The sequence below is a fragment of the Nansenia antarctica genome, assembly GCF_963989245.1.
Source record: "Nansenia antarctica genome assembly, chromosome: 11".
Taxonomy (NCBI): domain Eukaryota; kingdom Metazoa; phylum Chordata; class Actinopteri; order Argentiniformes; family Microstomatidae; genus Nansenia; species Nansenia antarctica.
Window position 1 is genome coordinate 1,903,027 of NC_137681.1, and position 23,731 is coordinate 1,926,757.

General features: G+C 44.9%; 1 protein-coding gene across 1 annotated transcript; it reads left to right on the forward strand.

Moving 5' to 3' along the window:
- The first annotated feature begins 878 nt into the window (after positions 1-878).
- On the forward strand, positions 879-23,279 carry fh (fumarate hydratase). The gene is made up of 10 exons (XM_080541797.1): positions 879-1,013; positions 1,748-1,879; positions 2,014-2,124; positions 2,933-3,109; positions 4,893-5,075; positions 6,598-6,763; positions 9,706-9,909; positions 13,061-13,188; positions 15,733-15,886; positions 23,047-23,279. The coding sequence occupies exons 1-10, from the start codon at positions 900-902 to the stop codon at positions 23,187-23,189; spliced, it is 1,512 nt and encodes a 503-aa protein (XP_080397923.1). The 5' UTR covers positions 879-899; the 3' UTR covers positions 23,190-23,279.
- The last annotated feature ends 452 nt before the right edge of the window (positions 23,280-23,731 follow it).

Consider the following 23,731-nt stretch of genomic DNA (forward strand, 5'->3'; position numbering starts at 1 on the left):
GCCAGGTATCAACGTGTGCTGGAAAACCTTTCTGTTCGTGCCCTAGGTGAAGTTATTATTTTTGAATTTCATTCAGAATTTCCTGTCTTTTCTTCTCACTTAAAACGTATTTTTGGGTCATTATTATTAGTATTATTGTTATTATTGTTATTGTTATTATTGTTATTATTATTACTATTATTATTATTATTACTATTATTATTACTATTATTATTATTATTACTATTCTTATTATTATTATTCTTATTACTATTATTATTATTACTATTATTATTATTATTATTACTATTATTATTATTATTATTATTACTACTATTACTATTATTATTATTATTACTATTATTATTATTATTATTATTATTATTATTATTACTATTACTATTACTATTATTATTATTATTATTACTACAATTATTATTATTACTATTATTATTATCATTATTATTATTACTATTATTATTATTATTATTTCTATTACTATTACTATTATTATTATTACTATTATTATTATTACTATTACTATTATTATTATTATTATTACTATTATTATTATTATTATTACCATTATTATTATAATTATTACTATTATTATCATCCCTATTATTATCATCATCATCATTATTATGATTATTATGATTATGATTATGATTATTATTATTAATAACAATAAACTAGTAACTATATTAACAACAATAATAGTACTAGTAGGCTACTGTCAAAACTGTCAAACCCTTTTTATTTAAAACCACGAAACCCGAAATGATTCACGCCGTGTGCTGCTTTCAATTACCTCCCCCCTCACCTCCCGCTATTGTTACAAGTATGTGTGTCCGCCCTCCTCCTCCACCGTCTGGTTGGTCACTTTGGTTCCGCCCTCCTCCTCTAACAGACAGACAGCCATGTTTCGCTCTCTGAGAAACGTCCAGCGGCTAAACTACAACAACCTTCTGTCTCTGCAGAGACACACAGCCTGCAGACACCTCAGCCCTGCAGTCATTACCTGCTCCAGAATGGTGAGTTAGTTGTGTGTTTGGAGACCAGGAGAGAGCTGTTTACTAGCCTAGTAACAGGCCTGGGGGTGACCTTATCATAGGCTAGCTGTTTAAAACCAAGGAATAGTAGGTTAGCATGTTAGCTAGGAGAGACACACACTGTCACATGCTTCAGATCATATCAGGTTTAACTCTCATGACATTGACAAGCCCAGCTAACTCCTCTGCACATGAAGGACAGAGGTTTGTGTGTTTACAGGGAGCAAAGCAAAGCTAAAGCCATGTTGTCTTGTCTAGCTAGCATGCAGAAGGTCACAATTGTGCTAGCTAGGCTGGCTGTTACTTCACTGCATGCCACGCTGTGTCCCCATAGAAGGTTAGTCTATAGCCTATACTGTCCTATAGAAGGTAGGTCTCACTGTCTCTGTCAATGACAGCTACTGGTTGGGTACATATTAGCTTCCTTGTAACAACTGTCAACACTCAAACACCTGACCTGATTTGTTTAACAAGCCTCCCAATGTCAACAAACATGGTGATTTCAGTGATCACATGTATACAAATAGACATGATGATAGTTTTGTCTCTCATGATGTTGCTACAACATATATATATATATATATATATATATGTTATGCTACATATACCCACATATATGTAGCCACTAGTCATACAGTAACAGTGTGTAGGCTATATTCCTTAGAGAAGGAGTCTTCACTCATTCAGCCATTGATTGATTTGGGATGTTGTTCCAGGCCAGTTCAGACTTCAGGATTGAGCGGGATACCTTCGGAGAGTTGAAAGTGCCCAGTGACAAGTACTATGGCGCCCAGACCGTCCGGTCGACGATGAACTTCAAAATCGGGGGTGTGACCGAGAGAATGCCGGTAAGCTCTTCTTCGAGAGAGGAAATGACTTCCATGTTATTTTTCCAGTAGCCTGAATTCTATTGTTATTGATCAGATCGTACACACACATTGTCCTGTTGACTGTTGCCTCTCATACGCTGTCTATCTACCAGATCCAAGTCATCAAAGCGTTCGGTATTCTGAAGAGGGCTGCGGCGGAGGTGAACCAGGACTATGGACTGGACCCAAAGATAGCTGAAGCCATCGTCAAGGCCGCCGATGAGGTGGGAGTTTTACGTCGAAAAGATTTCCTAATAGAGAGAGAGAAAGTCAAACAGACCGGAGCACAGGGGGGAGTGCATGACTGACTGTCAGCTGACATGGACTTCTCTGTAGAGAAGAGAGCTACATTTTGATACAGTACTCACTCAGCAACGGCAGTGCTCTAGCCCTGGTATGGTTAGGCTAGCTTTCATGGTTAACAGAGTGTTACTTCCCAAGGCCCCAGCCTTGTCTAGCCATGTCTGGGCTAGCCTGTGCCTCTAGCTGAAGCTACATGAACCAAGTTACATTGTTGGTTGTAACTCTAGACTCTACACTGGCTTCCTGTGAAGTTTAGAATAGATCTCAAGATCCTTCTGCTCGTTTATAAAGCTCTCACTGGCACAGCACCAGAATATCTGAAAGACCTTTTGCTAGCATATCAGCCCAATAGAGCTCTCAGGTCTTCTGCTAGCATATCAGCCCAGTAGAGCTCTCAGGTCTTCTGACGCTGGTTTTCTCTGTGTACCACATGGACAAAAGAAGAGATTTGGTGAGGCTGCATTCTCATTTTATGCACCCAAATTGTGGAATGCACTTCCAGTTTACATTAGGGATGCAACCTCAGCAAATATGTTCAAGTCAAGACTTAAAACCCCATCTTTTTAATATTGCCTTTAAATGACTAAATAATTAAATCATAATTATATAATGATTGGAGCACTTTGAGCTGCAACATTTGCAGGAAAAGCGCTATACAAATAAAAGTTATTATTATTGTCGCCTGTCCTTTGCACTGACTAACTGATCCCAATGTTACCTGGATTCAAGGTGACCGCCGGTAAGCTGGACGACCACTTCCCCCTGGTGGTGTGGCAGACGGGGTCGGGAACCCAGACCAACATGAACGTGAACGAGGTCATCAGCAACAGGGCCATCGAGATCCTCGGTGGGATACTAGGCAGCAAGGACCCCGTTCACCCCAACGACCACGTCAACAAGAGCCAGGTGACCCTCCACAACGACAGTCTCTCTCTCTCTCTCTCTCTCTCTCTCTCTCTCTCTCTCTCTCTCTCTCTCTCTCTCTCTCTCTCTCTCTCTCTCTACCTGTCATCAACGACATTTCAAGACGAAACCCAGCGATCATTTTTGTAACGACCCAATGAAAGTTTTTTTTTTTTAAAGACGCTGGAGAGACAGTACAAGGGGGGCAGTAGAAGTCTTAGGAGACACAGTAAAGGGGAAAAGCAGGTGTCTCAGGAGAAGCAGTGCCGGGGGGTAGTAGATGTCTCAGGAGACACAGTGCTGGGGGGTAGAAGATGTCTCAGGAGACACAGTGCTGGGGGGTAGTAGATGTCTCAGGAGACACAGTGCTGGGGGGTAGTAGATGTCTCAGGAGACACAGTGCTGGGGGGTAGTAGATGTCTCAGGAGACACAGTGCTGGGGGGTAGTAGATGTCTCAGGAGACACAGTGCTGGGGGGTAGTATATGTCTCAGGAGACACAGTGCTGGGGGGTAGTAGATGTCTCAGGAGACACAGTACAGGGGGTAGTAGATGTCTCAGGAGACACAGTGCTGGGGGGTAGTAGATGTCTCAGGAGACACAGTGCTGGGAGGTAGTAGATGTCTCAGGCAGTGTTTCCCCTAGTTTTGCTGCCTTGGGGGGGTGGCATGGACCGTGGCATGGACCCCCACCCCCCCACCCCCAGGGGTTAGACCCTGCGACATACCAGCGTCATGTCCAGGGGGGTGTACTAACTTGTACATTAAGCCGCCTCACGCTACGGAAACAGGAGATAGGCTCCTGCCCTATGGGCCATTAGGCTCCAGAACCATCGGTTCTCAAGGCTACTTACTTATGTGGTCTTGACTACCTGTCCACTTTCTCACCTGGTTCTTGCTCTCTCTCTCTGGTGTGCCGACACCATCCTGCTCTCTCTCCTTCTCTCCCTCTCTATCCTCCTCTCTCCCTCTTTTGCTGTCAACCAAAAGGCAAATATAACAACCAGAGTAATTTATAATCTAATAAGAGGTATAAATTGGGATATCAATTTATAACATAATTATAATTGAATTTTGGATTGCTGTGGGCAATGCAGTCAGATAATGTCCTTTTCACTTTACTCTCTCACCTGAAAAAAAATCATGTCCGACTATAAAAAGACATTTTAAAGACAGACATTTCCAATGCTTCAATCCACTGTCCATGTACCGTACTGTAAATATGCCATTATGGTATTACTATAAATCCCAATTCTAGCAGAATAAGAAATATTGTATGTCTACTTACTAAGTAAAATAATAAAGTGCATCCAGTTAACTCTTTAGCTGGCAAGTGTGCAGCAGACTAGGGGGGTAGTAGATGTCTCAGGAGACAGTGCTGGGGGGTAGTAGATGTCTCAGGAGACAGTGCTGGGGTGGTAGTAGATGTCTCAGGAGACAGTGCTGGGGGGTAGTAGATGTCTCTGGAGACACAGTGCTGGGGGGTAATAGATGTCTCAGGAGACACAGTGCTGGGGGGTAGTAGATGTCTCAGGAGACACAGTGCTGGGGGGGTAGTAGATGTCTCAGGAGACACAGTGCTGGGGGGGTAGTAGATGTCTCAGGAGGAGCAGTTAAGGTGTAGCCTGGAGAGACGGGTCTTCAGTCTCCGTGTGTGTGTGTTGCAGAGCTCCAACGACACTACTGTTCATTCAGAGTTAATTGTATTAAGTGCAACTTTGACGGCAGCGCCGTGTGTATTGGAGCCAGAAGGGAGTGTGACGTGTGGGTGTGTTGCATCTGTTGCAGAGCTCCAATGACACGTTCCCCACCGCCATGCACATCGCTGCGGCGCGGGAGGTCCACGAGGTTCTGCTGCCCGGCCTGCAGCTGCTGCACGACGCGCTGGCCGCCAAGGCCCAGGAGTTCACCCACATCATCAAGATCGGACGTACGCACACCCAGGACGCCGTGCCCCTCTCCCTAGGACAGGTACGTACGCCTCTGGGTGGTTAAAACCTTTTTTACCTTCTAAAAGAGTCAGTCACTTCTATATAAGTCAGTCCATTTACCATTTAAGGTTTAAATCTGTCCTCCAACACCAAGAGGTTGATATTTAGTACAGATGGTAGTTGAACAGACTCGTTGAGTTGATAAATGAATCACCCAAATTAACACTAGACCACCACATCACCAACTGTCAAATCTTATTTCAAATTTGAAAGTGACAGTTAGATCTAAGTGACAGTTGACACTAGAACAGCCGTGCCTGTTTTACCTACTATAAGAGCCGCCTCGGGGGTCAAATGACCAGAGTCTTTACAATGGAAAGCTGCTACTTACCCACAATGACCACTAGTTGGCTGCTTGTAAATGAGCCTGCCTCCTACACAGAAAAACTGCAAAATAGCTTCATACTAGCTTATCCTGATGTGATTTTGAAAATGTAAGGATACTGGGGTGGTAGAACGCACATATCTAGGAAAAGTAATGAAAGGAGGGTCCTGAAATTTGATCGAGTGCAAAGATGTTAACCTTTGGACTAATGTCCACCTATAAAAAAAAACAGACCCAAACTAAAACTGCTTATAACATTAGAAATATGATGATCAAATGAAAAAAGCAGGATGCCATTTGATAGGTTAATATGGATATGTGTGGATATGCTCAGATCATAGTTTGGACCAACATATGCCTGACACATGACAAGGAGATATAAAGTTATCAATAATCAGATTAAAGCAGAATTTGGGACCAATTATGGACCCGTCCGGCTTAAGAGGTTAAGGTACGTTTAGTAGTATGTTTCTGGATAACTGAAGACACCATGTCCCTTGTTAAGCTGAAAAGGATCATGTGATGTTCGCCGTGGTTCCCAAACGGTGCCGTAGATTATTATTGACCAGCTCAGTGGCCTTGAGGGTAGAGTGTCGTCCTGAGGTCGTGAGGTCGATCCCCGGTCATACCAAAGACTATAAACATGGTACCCGATGCCTCCCTGCTTGGCACTCAGCATTAAGGGTTGGATTGGGGGGGTAAGACCCTGTGACATACTAGCGTCATGTCCAGGGGGGGGACTTGTACATCAAGCCGCCTCACGCTACGGAAACAGGAGATAGGCTCCTGCTCCTATTAATGTAGGATGTAATATGATTAATGTAGGATATGATGTAAACTATTAATTAACTTATGTTAGGCTTGATTTTAGCCTTTATCTTAGCCGTAGCTTTCGTTTGGTTTTCGTTGATGCTTGCATGCCGTTCTTAAGAGCAGTCACTGACTGTGTTTGTTTGTGTGTTTGTTTGTGTGTGTGTGTGTGTGTGTTTGTGTGTGTCTGTGTCTGTATCTGTGTCTGTGTCTGTGTGTCTGTGTCTGTGTCTGTGTCTCTGTGTCTCTGTGTGGTGTGTGTGTGTGTGTGTGTGTGTCTGTGTCTGTGTCTGTGTCTGTGTCTGTGTCTGTGTGTGTGTGTGTGTGTGTGTGTGTGTCCGTGTGTGTGTGTGTGTGTGTGTGTTAGGAGTTCAGCGGGTACGTGCAACAGATGAAGTACAGCATGGAGCGGATCAGGTCGGCCATGCCCCGCGTGTATGAGCTGGCGGCGGGGGGGACGGCCGTGGGGACGGGCCTGAACACACGCATCGGCTTCGCTGAGAAGGTGGCGGCCAAGGTGTCCGATCTCACAGGTAACACACACACCTAACTCTAACCCAGCCAAGGTGTCCTCCCTCACAGGTACCACACACCTAACCCTGACCCTGACCCTAACCCAGCCAAGGTGTCCTCTCTCACAGGTACCACTAGGGCTGTTACGATTATTCGACGTCATCGACGTCATCGACTACGTCAATACGTCGGTTGCCGTAAAATGCGTCGGTTAGTCGTAAAAAACAACATGGCTGCGACCAGTGCAAACACAGAGGAAGAGCCGGCGGCTAAAAGACTTCGCCCACGATCGTCCAAAGTATGGGAGTACTTTACAAAAAAAGAAACCAATGGCAATGTGGTGGTCTGTAAACTGTGCAAAATGAATTGTCCTATCACAGCAGTACGACCTCAATGAACGAGCACTTGAAGCGAAAGCATCCTGGAGCGCTTTGTGAAGACAGCCGCAAGCTAGCACCGTAAGTCAGCGTTGTATTTCTGTTCACTTTTCCGGCCGTGTATCAGTGAAAAATGGATAGCTACTAGCTAATGTCACACAAGCAATGTAGCTCACCACAGTTTGTATGTCTTGTCTTCTGGTGTTAGTAACGTTAGCTATGTAGCTGGCTAGCTACGGTAGCCTTACTAGCCTATTGTTATTGTGGTGCTCGCACCTACTGTACGTTATCTAGCTCGTAGCTCGCATGCTACGTTAGCATCAATTTAGCTATTCATAACATAGCATAACATAACACGGTTCCCCTCCCTGGCTATGCTGGCCAAGTCCTACCTGTCTGTCCCTGCAACGTCCACTCCGTCTGAAAGGCTCTTTTCAGCTGCTGGGAACATCGTTTCAAAAAAAAGAGCAAGCCTGACCTCTAAGCATGTGGACATGCTCACATTCCTCCACAGTAATGCCTAAGGTGGAGGGGGGAGAAGGGAGAGAGCTAAGGGGGGAGGGGGAGAGCAGAGAGAGGGGGAGAATGTTATGTTTGTTATTGAGATTGTTATTGTTAAAGATTGTTACTGAGAGGTATACAGTATTCCGGTTAGAATTTTACTTTTTTACAGAATTTACTGCATTACTTGCACTTTTCCTTTTACTTTAAGTTAACTTTTATATTTTATAATATTATATTTTATGTTGAGATTGTTATTGTTAAAGATTGTTACTGAGAGTATACGGTATTCCGGTTAGAATTTTACTTTTTTACAGAATTTACTGCATTCCTTGCACTTTTCCTTTTACTTGAAGTTAACTTTTATATTTTATAATATTATATTTTATGTTGGACTGTAAGAAAGAGAGGATCTTTTTGTTGTGTGGAATATTGCCCTGCAGTGCAAGAATAATTGAATAAAATACTGAAATGTTGATAAGAGAAGTTTTTGACATTTATTTGGGGAAAATTAAGTGATACATTAACCGAACAGCAAAAAAATAATCGTTAGACTAATCGTTAAATTAGTCGCTAGACTAACCGAATAATCGACAAAATATTCGTTAGATTAATCGTTAGAAAAATAGTCGTTTGGGACAGCCCTAGGTACCACACACCTAACCCTCCCCATCACTGGTACCACACAGGCCTCACGCCCACGCCCTTTAACATCATTAAAGACACCAGCCACCAGCCATATGCACTATTCACACTCCACATCACACACTCCCATCCCGAAAACGCTATAGAAGTATCAACTCACGCACCACCCTCGACCGCCTCAGAAATTGTTTCTTCCCACAGGCGGTCAGGTTGCTGAACAGCTGAACCATGCGCACTGCACTTGGCACTTTACACCCTGCACTAAGACCTATACACCCTGCACTAAGACCTTTACACCCTGCACTAAGACCTTTACACCCTGCACTAAGACCTTTACACCCTGCACTAAGACCTTTACACCCTGCACTAAGACCTTTACACCCTGCACTAAGACCTTTACACCCTGCACTAAGACCTTTACACCCTGCACTAAGACCTTTACACCCTGCACTAAGCACCTTGTACTGTGTTGTTGTTGTGTTGTTCGTATTGTGGGTTATGTTGTTGTGTGACCATATCACACCAACCCTGGCTTCACTCCACTGGCTCCCCGTCCGCTCCCGTATTGATTTTAAATTACTTTAAATAGTTTTTGAAGCACTTGAACGGGCAGGCACCCCCGTACTTGGCTGACCTATTGCTCAACCACACTCCATCCAGAGCCCTTAGGTCAGCTGACCAACTGCTTCTGGAGGTCCCTAGGACTAAATTAAAAACCAGAGGGGACAGAGCCTTCTCTAAGGCCGCCCCTAGGCTCTGGAATAGTCTCCCCCTCCACATCAGATCTGCCCAGAGCGTCGAGGCTTTTAAAAAACTAGTCAAAACACAACATCTCTTCTCCCTGGCCTTTGACCTGAGGTGAGCCTGCCTTCCCGACACTGCACTCTTTGCACTTTTATTTGTACTGCACCTTGCTGCTTTTAGTGTATTTTATCTCTTTTATCTGTTTGTGAGCGACTTTGGGCGGCTGTTGTCGTTGTAAATGTTGTGCTATATAAATAAACGTTACTTACTTACTTACTTACTTACTTACGTGTGATGCTATAGAGAGAGACGAGGCTGAAGAATGTCATTGTATTAACACATATGACAATAAACTTGAACTTTAACTTGGCCTGGACACACTTCAATCAAATGGGAAAGTATTTCCAAACCTTTGACTAGGTACTGTACATTTTAAGGACTGGACACCCCCCACCCCCTCTCAACAGTCTAGTTTACATCAGAACCCCCCCCCCCCCCCCCCAAGGTCTGACCCCCCACCCCCCCCTTCAACGATCCAGTTTACATCAGAACTTCTGAACATCAGCATTTAACCCAAATCATGTTTCTTCCTGTCCCCCCCTCCCTCTCCCCCGTCTCCCCTCCCCCCCCCCCCTCCCCTCCCCTCCCCCCCCCTCCCCCTCCTCCCTCCCCCCCCCCCCCCCCCCCCCCCCCAGGTCTGCCCTTCGTGACGGCTCCTAACAAGTTCGAGGCGCTGGCGGCCCACGACGCCCTGGTGGAGCTGAGCGGGGCTCTGAACACGGTGGCCTGCAGCCTGATGAAGGTGGCCAACGACATCCGCTTCCTGGGCTCCGGGCCGCGCTCAGGCCTGGGGGAGCTCATCCTGCCGGAGAACGAGCCGGGCAGCAGCATCATGCCTGGTGGGTGGGACCACGTCACACACACACACACACACACACACACACACACACAGACACACACACACACACACACACACACACCCCCCGTGCCCCCCCACACCACCACACACACAGATTTAAACGTGTAGGATTCAAGGTGTTTCTCCTCAGGATGTTCGAACAAACAAACAAACTGCCGCTTAAAACGCAGAATTCACTGAGGAACATAATAAACGCTTTCAGCTTTAGCTTTTTTGTTTTGTTTTGTTTTTTTAAAACAATGTTGTTGGCGAATGTAGTAACTGTTATCATTATGGAACATATAGTTGAATATATTTATAGAATGGTGTAGAAAGGAGAAAAGGGAAAGTATGTTTACTTTCACTAGGAAAGGAGTGGAGGTTAGGGAGCGTCTGAAGATGAGCATATTTCTCTGGGGGGCTTTGAATGAATGAATGAATGAATGAATGAATGGTCTTTATTGTCATTGCTACAGTACAGGTACTAAACAACGAAATTTAGGAGGGGTGGCTCCCCTGGTGTTAGGAAAGAAAAAAAACTTTAAAAAAACACTTTAAAAAAACACAAGAATGGAAGGAGCTGGTTTACATAAATAAAGGCTATGTACACTATCCACTATACTATACTGTACAGATAGACGACTAGGGTTGTCATATTGCACATAGTGTTATTGCACATTTATTCAAAGTGTCGCAGTTTGCAGGCTTGAAATGTACATATTTGTGCCTCAGCACTACACCTGATTTTTTCAGTCCAGCAGCTGCCATCAATCCGTCCAGACTGTCCAGCACCCAGAACCTAGGTCTTTGCTGTGTTCAGGGCCTGGATGGCCCTGGGGTAGAAGCTGTTCTTCAGTCTGTTTGTCCTTGCGGCCATGGTCCTGTACCGCCTTCACTAGGAAAGGAGTGGAGGTTAGGGAGCGTCTGAAGAGGAGCATATTTCTCTGGGGGGCTTTGCTTGTAGAAGTGGAATTGTTGTGTGGAGGTGGTGTTAGTGACGCATTAGGACTAGGAGCTGCTTCAACCACACTCACAGCTGCTTGCATTCGTCCATGCGATGGGGGGGGTCAGATTTCAAGCCTTATTTTTGGCCAGACCCTCCAACCCACCCCTCCACCCCCGCCTTGACCTCCACTACAACACGGACAGGCAGAATCTTTAATCTTTTCTTTGGTTGTTCAGAGATCTACTTCAGAGACTGTTTTTCTTAAAGAGCTACATGTTGACCAACACCCATGTCCTTTAGAAGGGTGATGATGTCATTACTAATGATGATGATGATGATGTCATTACTGATGATGATGTCATCACTCCTCACATTAAGTCAGGGTGCTGTTGAAGTATGACAGGTTGCTTTATAGCTGTGTGTAGTAACGTCATTGAGTGTGGTAACAACTCAACAAAAGACAATTGTGTGAAGCGAGTAATTACAGCGTTATTACACACACACTAGGGATGGACGGTTTCCAATTATTGAAACCGAAAAACCGTCCGAGAGTAAAACCGCGGTTTTCCGGTTAACCGAAAAATACATTAAAAAAAAAAAAAAAAAAACTTGCAAAAAAAAAAAAAAAAAAAAACGCCAATTTCTATTTATTGAGCCCTACTGCTACAATACACTCATGTCGAACACCATTAAAACACCGTAAGCACAGTCGCAACACATTTAGGCTACTTAGTTTCACAAATATAAGTGGAAAGGCAGACTTTTGTATTCACCATACATGAAAACACATGAACACTTAACACACCAGCTCCGCTGATCCAGGGTGCACGCCTGCACGGAAGATCATCTCTTGGAACAGCATCTTCAAAGTTTCAGCTGCTGCTCAATGTATTTAAATATTTGAATACTGCTCAATAATCACTGAAATATTAGACTTAGAATTATGCAGTGAACATACTTAAAGCTTTTCATAAAAACCACATGCCGCGAGACTGACTCGTCCTGAACTGTCGTAAGTCAATCAACAAAGAATGCCCCATCAAAATAAAAGTGCCCATGGTAGAGCTGTCAAAATAGAGCTTTCAAAATAAATGTACTAATACAGATAGAGATAAATACAGAACTACCTTTGCGTCACTAAGTGACCGCGTATCTTCTGAGACATGCGTTCTGTCATCACTTTCAGTAGCGCCTTCACACACAGTGGCGCTGTGCACAAACACTCTTGATCCGTATAGCTCTTGTTTTATTATATTGTGGTTTAGTAAATACTGCACTTGGAGTTACATTCAATGCATGATTTGTGCTATAGAACATAAATAAAGTTTGATTGATTGATTTCAAATCAAATCACATTTTATTTCTATAGCGCATTTCTCACAAAAGTGACCCAATGCGCTTTACAGAGAGCAGCGAAAATGATCTTATTAAATGTAAGCGAGTAATTGTAAAAAAACCTTTCCTATCTACCAATAACTGAAGGCAACTATCTTTCCCATAGAGTGATTCGTTACCCTTAAATATAATCCCAATTAGATATTAATCCTCAGTTATTCTTCACAACTGACCAAACCTCTCACTCATTGCGCGGCAGATTCAGACTGTATCATTGTTATTTTCACACACGACAAACATGTGACATGTTCCAGTTTTATTCTTATTCTATTTTATTCTTCCAAAAAAAAAAAAAAAAAAAAAAAAAAAAAAAACGGTTTCAGACGGTTTTGATAAAAAACCGTTTCTATTTTTATAAACCCCGGTTTTCGGTTTAACCGAAAAACCGTCCATCCCTAACACACACACACACACACGCGCGCGCACACACACAAACGTTTCTTGAAGACCACCCTCCAACCTGCCAACATTTAAACAGGCCCTCAAAACCCACCTCGTCAAGCTCGCCTTCACCAGTTAACCCTCTCCCCCTCCCCTTCACCAGTTAACCCTCTCCCCCTCCCCTTCACCAGTTAACCCTCTCCCCCTCCCCTTCACCAGTTAACCCTCTCCCCCTCCCCTTCCCATGTGTCCCCAGCACTACCTTAATTAGGCCCCTATACTTTCTTCTATTTACCTTTTGTTTCTTTTTATTATTACTACTCGATCTTTTCAGTTTGTAAAGCGTCTTTGAGTGTCTAGAAAAGCGCTATATAAGTCTAATGTATTATTATTATTAATAATAAGTGTTGTGTGTTGTGGTGTGTCCCAGGCAAGGTGAACCCTACCCAGTGTGAGGCCATCACCATGGTAGCAGCACAGGTGATGGGCAACAACGTGGCGGTGACCATAGGAGGCAGCAACGGACACTTTGAACTGAACGTCTTCAAACCCATGATGGTGAGAGCATGACTGGGATAGAACACAGCACTAAAGGGTGTGGGTGTGTGTGTGTACGGGTGTGTGTACGGGTGTGTGTGGGGATGTGTGTGTGGGGGTGTGTGTAGGGGTGTGTGTAGGCGTGTGTGTAGTGGTGTGTGTGTGTGTGTAGGGGTGTGTGTAGGCGTGTGTGTAGGGGTGTGTGTGTGTGTGTGGGGGTGTGTGTGGGGGTGTGTGTGTGTGGGAGTGTGTGTGTAGGGGTGTGTGTAGGGGTGTGTGTAGGCGTGTGTGTAGGGGTGTGTGTGTGTGTGTGTGTGGGGGGGGGGGGGGGGTGTGTGTGGAGGTGTGTGTGTGTGTGTGTGTGTGTGTGTGCATCTTCAAACCAATGATGGTGAGAACAGAGCTGGGATGTTACTCTGCACTGAAGTGTGTGGTTGTGTGTGTGTGTGGTTGTGGGTGTGGTTGTGGGTGTGGGTGTGGGTGTGTGGTTGTGGGTGTGTGGTTGTGGGTGTGGGTGTGGTTGTGTGTGTGTGTGGGTGGGGTTGTGGGTGTGTGGTTGTGGTTGTGGGTGTGGTTGTGTGTGTGTGTGGGTGTGGGTGTGGGTGTGTGTGGTTGTGGGTGTGGGTGTGGGTGTGGGTGTGGTTGTGGGTGTGTGGTTGTGGGTGTGTGGTTGTGGGTGTGGGTGTGGTTGTGTGTGTGTGTGGGTGGGGTTGTGGGTGTGTGGTTGTGGTTGTGGGTGTGGTTGTGTGTGGGTGTGGGTGTGGGTGTGGGTGTGGGTGGGGTTGTGGCTGTGGGTGTGTGTGGGGGGGGTGTGTGTGTGTGGTTGTGGGTGTGGGTGTGGGTGTGTGTGGTTGTGGGTGTGGGTGGGTGTGGGTGTGGGTGTGGGTGTGGGTGTGTGTGGTTGTGGGTGTGGGTGTGGGTGTGGGTGTGTGTGGGTGTGTGTGTGTGTGTGGGGGGGGTGTGGTTGTGGTTGTGGGTCTGTGTGTGTGTAGGGGTGTGTGGTTGTGGTTGTGGGTCTGTGTGTGTAGGGGTGTGTGGTTGTGTGTGTGTTTGAGTGTGTGTGTGTGTGTGTGTGTGTGTGTGTGTAGGGGTGTGTGTGGGGGTGTGCGTGCGTGCGGCGTTGTGTGGTTTTAACGTCTGTATTGACTGGAACCATAGTTCGTCAGCCTTATACGAGATTAGGGTGGGTGTGGGTGTGTGTTTGGGAGTGTGTGTGTGTGTGTGTGTGTGTGTGTGTGTGTGTGTGTGTAGGGTTGTGCGTGCGTGCAGCGCTGTGTGGTTTTAAATGTCTGTATTGACTGGAACCCTATCCGTCAGCCTTATATGAGATTGAAAAAGGTAATTCAAGGATGTTTTCAATTCCGGCTATTACAGCACTGTGTGCTGATAAATATTTCATATGTTTCCTCATTTGAACTGTGGTCTTTTGTGGGGAGCTGAATTATTGAATTGATTTGTTCTCGTTGTGTTGTCGCTGTTGTTGTTGCTTTGAAATATTGACTTCCTGAGATTGACTTCCTGTCCTCTGTGCTCATGGACTATTCTTGTCACCGTAGCTCGGAACATTATTTTTGTTGTTGTAGATTGCAGTAAAAGTAAAACCTGCACTCTCTTAATACACAAACCGTTGGTTGAAAAGAGGGTTGGCCTTTTCCAGAGCTTGGCAGGCAGCTAGGTTAGAACTAGAGGTGGGCAAAGGTAGAATTAACATTAGAGGTGGCACGCGATTAAGAAAAATAATCGAATTAATTAGAGGCTTTGTAATTAATTAATCAAAATGAATCGCATTTTAATCACATATCAATATTTGACATGAGAAGCAACAGTTTTCAATTCAATTGGATTTGGTATACGAGTGAATAAATTAATAGACATATACATTAAAGCCGCAAAATCCTGTTTATTTTAGCTACACAGACCAACAGATCACACAATGTACCTGACCTAATGTTACACTAACCCTCCTCACCCTCCCCTACCCACCCAAATGTCCTTGGTCAAAATAAAGAACAGACCAACAGTTTGACATAAAGTCACAAGTGCATCTAAAATGGTAACAAAAAAATCAGTACCCTTCAACAAACCCATTGGTCTCAGGAACCTCTAAACCTGCTACTTCTTCTGCTTCTTCTCTTTCAGCCAGCTGTTGAGACAAACTAGTTTACCTGTTCAGAGCTCAAGGCTGACTTCTTTTATTTGCACTATGTTGTCTGAAGGGAGAAAAGTCTCTCACAAGGGACAGAAGTGGCAGGGCTGGCCAAAGAAAAAGAAAAAGAAAAAGCGATTAAAATGCGTTAAAAAAGATAAGGTGTAATTTTCTTCTGTAATTAATTAACCGAAATTAACGCGTTTAAGTCCCAGCCCTAATTAACACATGGATGTAGAAGTAGTATTCATAATATGTATTGTATATAATAATAATAATAATAATAACCTTTATTTGTATAGCACTTTTCCTGCAAACGTTGCAGCTCAAAGTGCTCAGAGATATGTATCTCTAGGTTTGGGGGTCCTCTTAATTCCTGTTTTGAGAAAGTTGTGTGAATGTGACGTTGTCGTCCCCAGATCAAGAACGTGCTGAACTCCGCCAGGCTGATCGGCGACGCGTCCGTCTCCTTCACCAACAACTGCGTGGTCGGCATCGAGGCCAACACCGAGCGCATCAACCAGCTGATGAACGACTCCCTCATGCTGGTCACCGCCCTCAACGAACACATAGGTACAACATGTTATACCCACGTCATCATCATGCCCTCAACGAACACATAGGTAACAACATGTTATACCCACGTCATCATCATGCCCTCAACGAACACATAGGTAACAACATGTTATACCCACGTCATCATCATGCCCTCAACGAACACATAGGTAACAACATGTTATACCCACGTCTTGGTCATGCCCTCAACGAACACATAGGTAACAACATGTTATACCCACGTCATCATCATGCCCTCAACGAACACATAGGTAACAACATGTTACACCCACGTCATCATCATGCTCTCAACGAACACATAGGTAACAACATGTTATACCCACGTCATCATCATGCTCTCAACGAACACATAGGTAACAACATGTTACACCCACGTCATCATCATGCTCTCAACGAACACATAGGTAACAACATGTTATACCCACGTCATCATCATGCCCTCAACGAACACATAGGTAACAACATGTTACACCCACGTCATCATCATGCTCTCAACGAACACATAGGTAACAACATGTTACACCCACGTCATCATCATGCCCTCAACGAACACATAGGTAACAACATGTTATACCCACGTCATCGTCATGCCCTCAACGAACACATAGGTAACAACATGTTATACCCACGTCATCATCATGCCCTCAACGAACACATAGGTAACAACATGTTACACCCACGTCATCGTCATGCCCTCAACGAACACATAGGTAACAACATGTTACACCCACGTCATCGTCATGCTCTCAACGAACACATAGGTAACAACATGTTACACCCACGTCATCATCATGCTCTCAACGAACACATAGGTAACAACATGTTACACCCACGTCATCATCATGCCCTCAACGAACACATAGGTAACAACATGTCATACCCACGTCATCATCATGCCCTCAACGAACACATAGGTAACAACATGTTATACCCACGTCATCATCATGCCCTCAACGAACACATAGGTAACAACATGTTATACCCACGTCATCATCATGCCCTCAACGAACACATAGGTAACAACATGTTATACCCACGTCATCATCATGCCCTCAACGAACACATAGGTAACAACATGTTATACCCACGTCTTGGTCATGCCCTCAACGAACACATAGGTAACAACATGTTATACCCACGTCATCATCATGCCCTCAACGAACACATAGGTAACAACATGTTACACCCACGTCATCATCATGCTCTCAACGAACACATAGGTAACAACATGTTATACCCACGTCATCATCATGCTCTCAACGAACACATAGGTAACAACATGTTACACCCACGTCATCATCATGCTCTCAACGAACACATAGGTAACAACATGTTATACCCACGTCATCATCATGCCCTCAACGAACACATAGGTAACAACATGTTACACCCACGTCATCATCATGCTCTCAACGAACACATAGGTAACAACATGTTACACCCACGTCATCATCATGCCCTCAACGAACACATAGGTAACAACATGTTATACCCACGTCATCGTCATGCCCTCAACGAACACATAGGTAACAACATGTTATACCCACGTCATCATCATGCCCTCAACGAACACATAGGTAACAACATGTTACACCCACGTCATCGTCATGCCCTCAACGAACACATAGGTAACAACATGTTACACCCACGTCATCGTCATGCTCTCAACGAACACATAGGTAACAACATGTTACACCCACGTCATCGTCATGCCCTCAACGAACACATAGGTAACAACATGTTACACCCACGTCATCGTCATGCTCTCAACGAACACATAGGTAACAACATGTTATACCCACGTCATCATCATGCTCTCAACGAACACATAGGTAACAACATGTTACACCCACGTCATCATCATGCTCTCAACGAACACATAGGTAACAACATGTTATACCCACGTCATCATCATGCCCTCAACGAACACATAGGTAACAACATGTTACACCCACGTCATCATCATGCTCTCAACGAACACATAGGTAACAACATGTTAGACCCACGTCATCATCATGCCCTCAACGAACACATAGGTAACAACATGTTATACCCACGTCATCGTCATGCCCTCAACGAACACATAGGTAACAACATGTTATACCCACGTCATCATCATGCCCTCAACGAACACATAGGTAACAACATGTTACACCCACGTCATCGTCATGCCCTCAACGAACACATAGGTAACAACATGTTACACCCACGTCATCGTCATGCTCTCAACGAACACATAGGTAACAACATGTTACACCCACGTCATCGTCATGCCCTCAACGAACACATAGGTAACAACATGTTACACCCACGTCATCGTCATGCTCTCAACGAACACATAGGTAACAACATGTTATACCCACGTCATCATCATGCTCTCAACGAACACATAGGTAACAACATGTTACACCCACGTCATCATCATGCTCTCAACGAACACATAGGTAACAACATGTTATACCCACGTCATCATCATGCCCTCAACGAACACATAGGTAACAACATGTTACACCCACGTCATCATCATGCTCTCAACGAACACATAGGTAACAACATGTTACACCCACGTCATCATCATGCCCTCAACGAACACATAGGTAACAACATGTCATACCCACGTCATCATCATGCCCTCAACGAACACATAGGTAACAACATGTTACACCCACGTCATCGTCATGCCCTCAACGAACACATAGGTAACAACATGTTACACCCACGTCATCGTCATGCTCTCAACGAACACATAGGTAACAACATGTTACACCCACGTCATCATCATGCCCTCAACGAACACATAGGTAACAACATGTTATACCCACGTCATCATCATGCCCTCAACGAACACATAGGTAACAACATGTTACACCCACGTCATCGTCATGCCCTCAACGAACACATAGGTAACAACATGTTACACCCACGTCATCGTCATGCTCTCAACGAACACATAGGTAACAACATGTTACACCCACGTCATCGTCATGCCCTCAACGAACACATAGGTAACAACATGTTACACCCACGTCATCGTCATGCTCTCAACGAACACATAGGTAACAACATGTTATACCCACGTCATCATCATGCTCTCAACGAACACATAGGTAACAACATGTTACACCCACGTCATCATCATGCTCTCAACGAACACATAGGTAACAACATGTTACACCCACGTCATCATCATGCTCTTAACGAACACATAGGTAACAACATGTTATACCCACGTCTGTGATAGAGGCCAGGGAAAACTGTTGCACCTTGCTGTGTCCCTTTTCTCTTCCAATGATTGGTTGCAGGTGCGGTAGTTTCAAAAAATTATGAGACAGTAAGTGTAGCGGAGAGAAAGAGAGTGAGAGAAAGAGAGTGAGAGAGAGAGAGAGAGACAGAGAGAGAGACAACTTTAAGGAAAACTCCTTAGACAGAGATTTAGACAAATATTTTTTTCTTTATTTTATCATGCTCTTACAAAAAGTGGTAAGTGCAAAAGTGCAAGGTGCGGGACAAACGTTTCGGTCATGTGACCATCATCAGTGTCACCGGGCAACAGACAGACATGCTATTATTATAGGGCCACAGGCCGACACAGGTGTTGATGATCAGGGTCATCAGGATTACACAAACAATCAAGGGCTCATGGAAAACCAAAAATCGACAAGCAAATGAACGAGTCCCTCATGCTGGTCACCGTCTCAACGAACACATACAGTGGGTTCGGAAAGTATTCAGACCCTCTTAAATCTTTCACTCTTTGTCATATTGCAGCCATTTGCTAAAATCAATTAATTTCATTTTTTTCCTCGTTCATGCACACACAGCACCCAATATTGTCAGAAAAACACAGACTTGTAGACATTTTTGCAGATTTATTACAAAATAAACACTGAAATATCACATGGCCATAAGTATTCAGACCCTTTGCTGTGACACTTGTATATTTAACTCAGGTGCTGTCCAATTCTTCTGATCATCCTTGAGATGGGCCTACACCTTCCTTGGAGTCCATCTGTGCTTAATTATATTGATTGGACTTGATTGGGAAAAGCACACACCTGTCAATATAAGACCTTACAGCTCACAGTGTAAAGTCAGAGCAAATGAGAATCATGAGGTCGAAGGAACTGACTGAAGAGCTGAGAGACAGAATTGTGGCAAGGCACAGATCTGGCCAAGGCTACAAAAAAATGTCTGTTGCACTTAAGGTTCCTAAGAGCACAGTGGCCTCCATAATCCTTAAATGGAAGAAGTTTGGGATGACCAGGACTCTTCCTCGAACTGGCCGTCCGGCCAAACTGAACATCCGGGGGAGAAGAGCCTTGGTGAGAGAGGTAAAGAAGAACCCAAAGATCACTCTGGCTGAGCTCCAGAGATGCAGCGGGGAGATGGGACAAAGTTCTAGAAAGACAACCATCACTGCAGTCCTCCATCAGTCGGGGCTTTATGGCAGAGTGGCCCGACGGAAGCCTCTTCTCAGTGCAAAACACATGAAAGCCCGCATCGAGTTTGCCAAAAAACACCTGAAGGACTCCCAGACTCTGAGAAATAAAATTCTCTGGTCTGATGAGACCAAAATCGAACTTTCTGGTCTTAATTCTAAGCGGTATGTGTGGACAACACCTGGCACTGCTCATCACCTGCCTAATACCATCCCTACAGTGAAGCATGGTGGTGGCAGCATCAGGCTGTGGGGGTGTTTTTCAGCTGCAGGGACAGGACGACTGGTTGCAATTGAAGGAAAGATGAATGCAGCCAAGTACATTGATATCCTGGACAAAAACCTTTTCCAGAGTGTTAGACCTCAGAATGGGCCGAAGGTTCACCTTCCAACAAGACAATGATCCCAAGCACACAGCTAAAATAACGAAGGAGTGGTTTCAGAACAACTCTGTGAATGTTCTTGAATGGCCGAGCCAGAGTCCTGACTTAAATCCAATTGAGCATCTCTGGAGAGACCTGAAGATGGCTGTCCACCAACGTTCACCATCCAACCTGACAGAACTGGAGAGGATCTGCAAGGAGGAATGGCAAAACGCAAAAGATCCCCAAATCCAGGTGTGAAAAACTTGTTGGATCATTCCCAAGAAGACTCGTGGCTGTATTGGCTCAAAAAGGTGCTTCTACTCAATACTGAGCAAAGGGTCTGAATACTTATGGCCATGTGATATTTCAGTGTTTATTTTGTAATAAATCTGCAAAAATGTCTACAAGTCTGTGTTTTTCTGACAATATTGGGTGCTGTGTGTGCATGAACGAGGAAAGAAATGAAATTAATTGATTTTAGCAAATGTGCAATATGCAATATGACACAGAGTGAAAAATGTAAGGGGGTCTGAATACTTTCCGAACCCACTGTAGGTACAAACATGTTATACCCTCGTCGGACCAGCAGAGGGCAGTCACACCCACCACAGTCTCACGTTCTGTCAGTGTTGTGGTGGTCCAGCGCGTTTCTGAGGTGAATATAGAATAGAGAGATATTCTCTGCAGCAGCAGTGCTGCCTGAGGGTGAATCTGATCTGAACCGCCTTTCCTCCTGAGTTCTGATCTGAACCGCCTTTCCTCCTGAGTTCTGATCTGAACCGCCTTTCCTCCTCCTGAGTTCTGAGAGGAGAGGAGATGAGAGGAGTCAAGGAGAGGCTTGTCTGTTTACGGCCCCTGGTTCTGGTTCTGACCCACACTGCTCTCGACTAGGTGGAAGAAGAAGAACGCTGATAGTAACAAGTGCTTTAAGAGAACACTGAATACAGAATAAATGTCAGTTATCTGAGGAGAGGTAGAGGAGAGAGGTAGGATCCAACTCTCTCTCGCTCTCTCTTTCTCCCTCCCTCCCTCTCCCTCTCCCTCTCCCTCCCTCTCTCCCTCTCCCTCCCTCTCTCCCCCTCCCTCCCTCTCTCCCCCTCCCTCTCTCTCTCCCTCCCTCCCTCCCTCCCTCTCCCTCTCTCTCCCTCCCTCTCCCTCTCCCTCTCTCCCTCTCTCTCTCTCCCTCTCCCTCCCTCCCTCCCTCTCTCTCTCTCTCTCTCTCCCTCTCTCTCTCTCTCTCTCTCCCTCCCCCCCCCCCCCCCCCACACACACAGAGACAGTCAGAGGTCCTGGTGCCCTTGGTAAGCGGGCCAAGACAGAAGGCGACCCAGGTGTACCGGGGGGCTCTGGGTCAACTACAAGGGCGGAGGATGACTGATGGCGTTAATCAGCCATGCAGACACAGAGGTCCCCGACACGGCAGCAAGTCCTCGTCCCCAAACAGCTGTCTGGTTAGAGGTCGCCTCACGACATCCTGACTCGAGCAGGGGCCTCGGTGTGTAGGGTTAGGGTTGGGCTTGGGGCTGGCCTCTCAGGTGAACACCAGAGCACCCCCTACACCCCCTGGGTCAGAGGGGCCCTGCTATGAGAACCACAGATGTCAGTTCCTTCTCTAAACGTTTATGAAAAGATGTGAATATATCTAGGTTTGTTATATCACATGAATCAGGTTGACTGGTTTGTTATCGGTCTGGTTTTGAACGGTGTCTACGCACAGACTGTCTGGCCTTCTCTGTATGTGCGTAGGCGTAGGCGTATCCACTGGCTGGGTTTTATATACCAAACTCTCCTGGGATGGTCCCAACGTACCTGTGTACATATCTATCTAGAAGCCAAAATCATTATAACTTGCGCTCCCAAGATGTTCTGCAGTTGCTTGTTCCTCGTGTTCGCACAGAGCTGAGAAAAAAAGCCTTCAGATACGCTGCCCCCTCTGCTGGGAACCTCCAGAAAGACTTCAACCTGCAGAACCGATCTCATACGAGGCCTTTAGTGGAATCTTGAAGGACCTTGAACAGGGAAAGTACTAGAGAGTGTCTCTGTACTTAACGCAGTCACCTACGCATTCCTGATACTGCCTTATGTTCACTGTTTTATACTGTACGTCTGAAACCTAAATGTATCTGTCTTTATATGCTGCCCTCTTGGCCAGGTCTCTCTTGGAAAAGGAGATTTTAAATGTCAATGAGTATTCACCTGGTTAAACAAAGGTATCATAAAAAAAAAAGTGAATCAGGTTTTACGGCCATTACATTGTAGAAATTACTGGTTTGCTATTGGTCTGATTTTGAACGATGTCTACACACAGGCACAGGACTTAAACAACCTGACCGCGTCCGTTCTCTGCCCTCTAGGTTACGACAAAGCTGCCAAGATCGCCAAAACAGCCCACAAAGAAGGGTCGACCCTGAAGGCCACGGCCGTCAAGCTGGGATACCTGACGGAGGCGGAGTTTGACCAGTGGGTCAAACCAGAGAACATGCTGGGCCCCAAATAGACACTGTCAATCATAATAATAATAATATACAGTATAAATGTTTAAATGTCTTATGTCTTTGTACAAATAAAATACTTGTTTTTGTTCGAACAAATTTGGTTATTTTTCATGATGAATTCATCCATCACATCTGCTTCCCTCTCAGTGTTACTTCCCAGTAAACAAAGAGTCAAAAAGACGTCCTCAGGGAAGCCGGAATGTGGGTTCAGATGACGTCTTTAGGACGTCTTATGGACTACAGAATAGTCTAATGTAGTCTTCTGTAGTCCATAAGACGTCCTAAAGACGTCACCTAGATGTCCTAGAAAGACGTCACCTAGACGTCCTAGAAAGACGTCATCTGAACCCACATTCCGGCTTCCCTGAGGACGACTTTTGGACTCTTTGTTTACTGGGCTTCCATGTGCAGGAACGTGTACAGCAGTGTTCTTTTGGTTTCTGAATTGATCTGAGAACGAACTACGACTGCAGTGTTGTTGTATAGCGTTTCACAGTAGATGTTGTTGGACTGAGGGAATGTTTTTCTGCGTAATTTGAGGCCT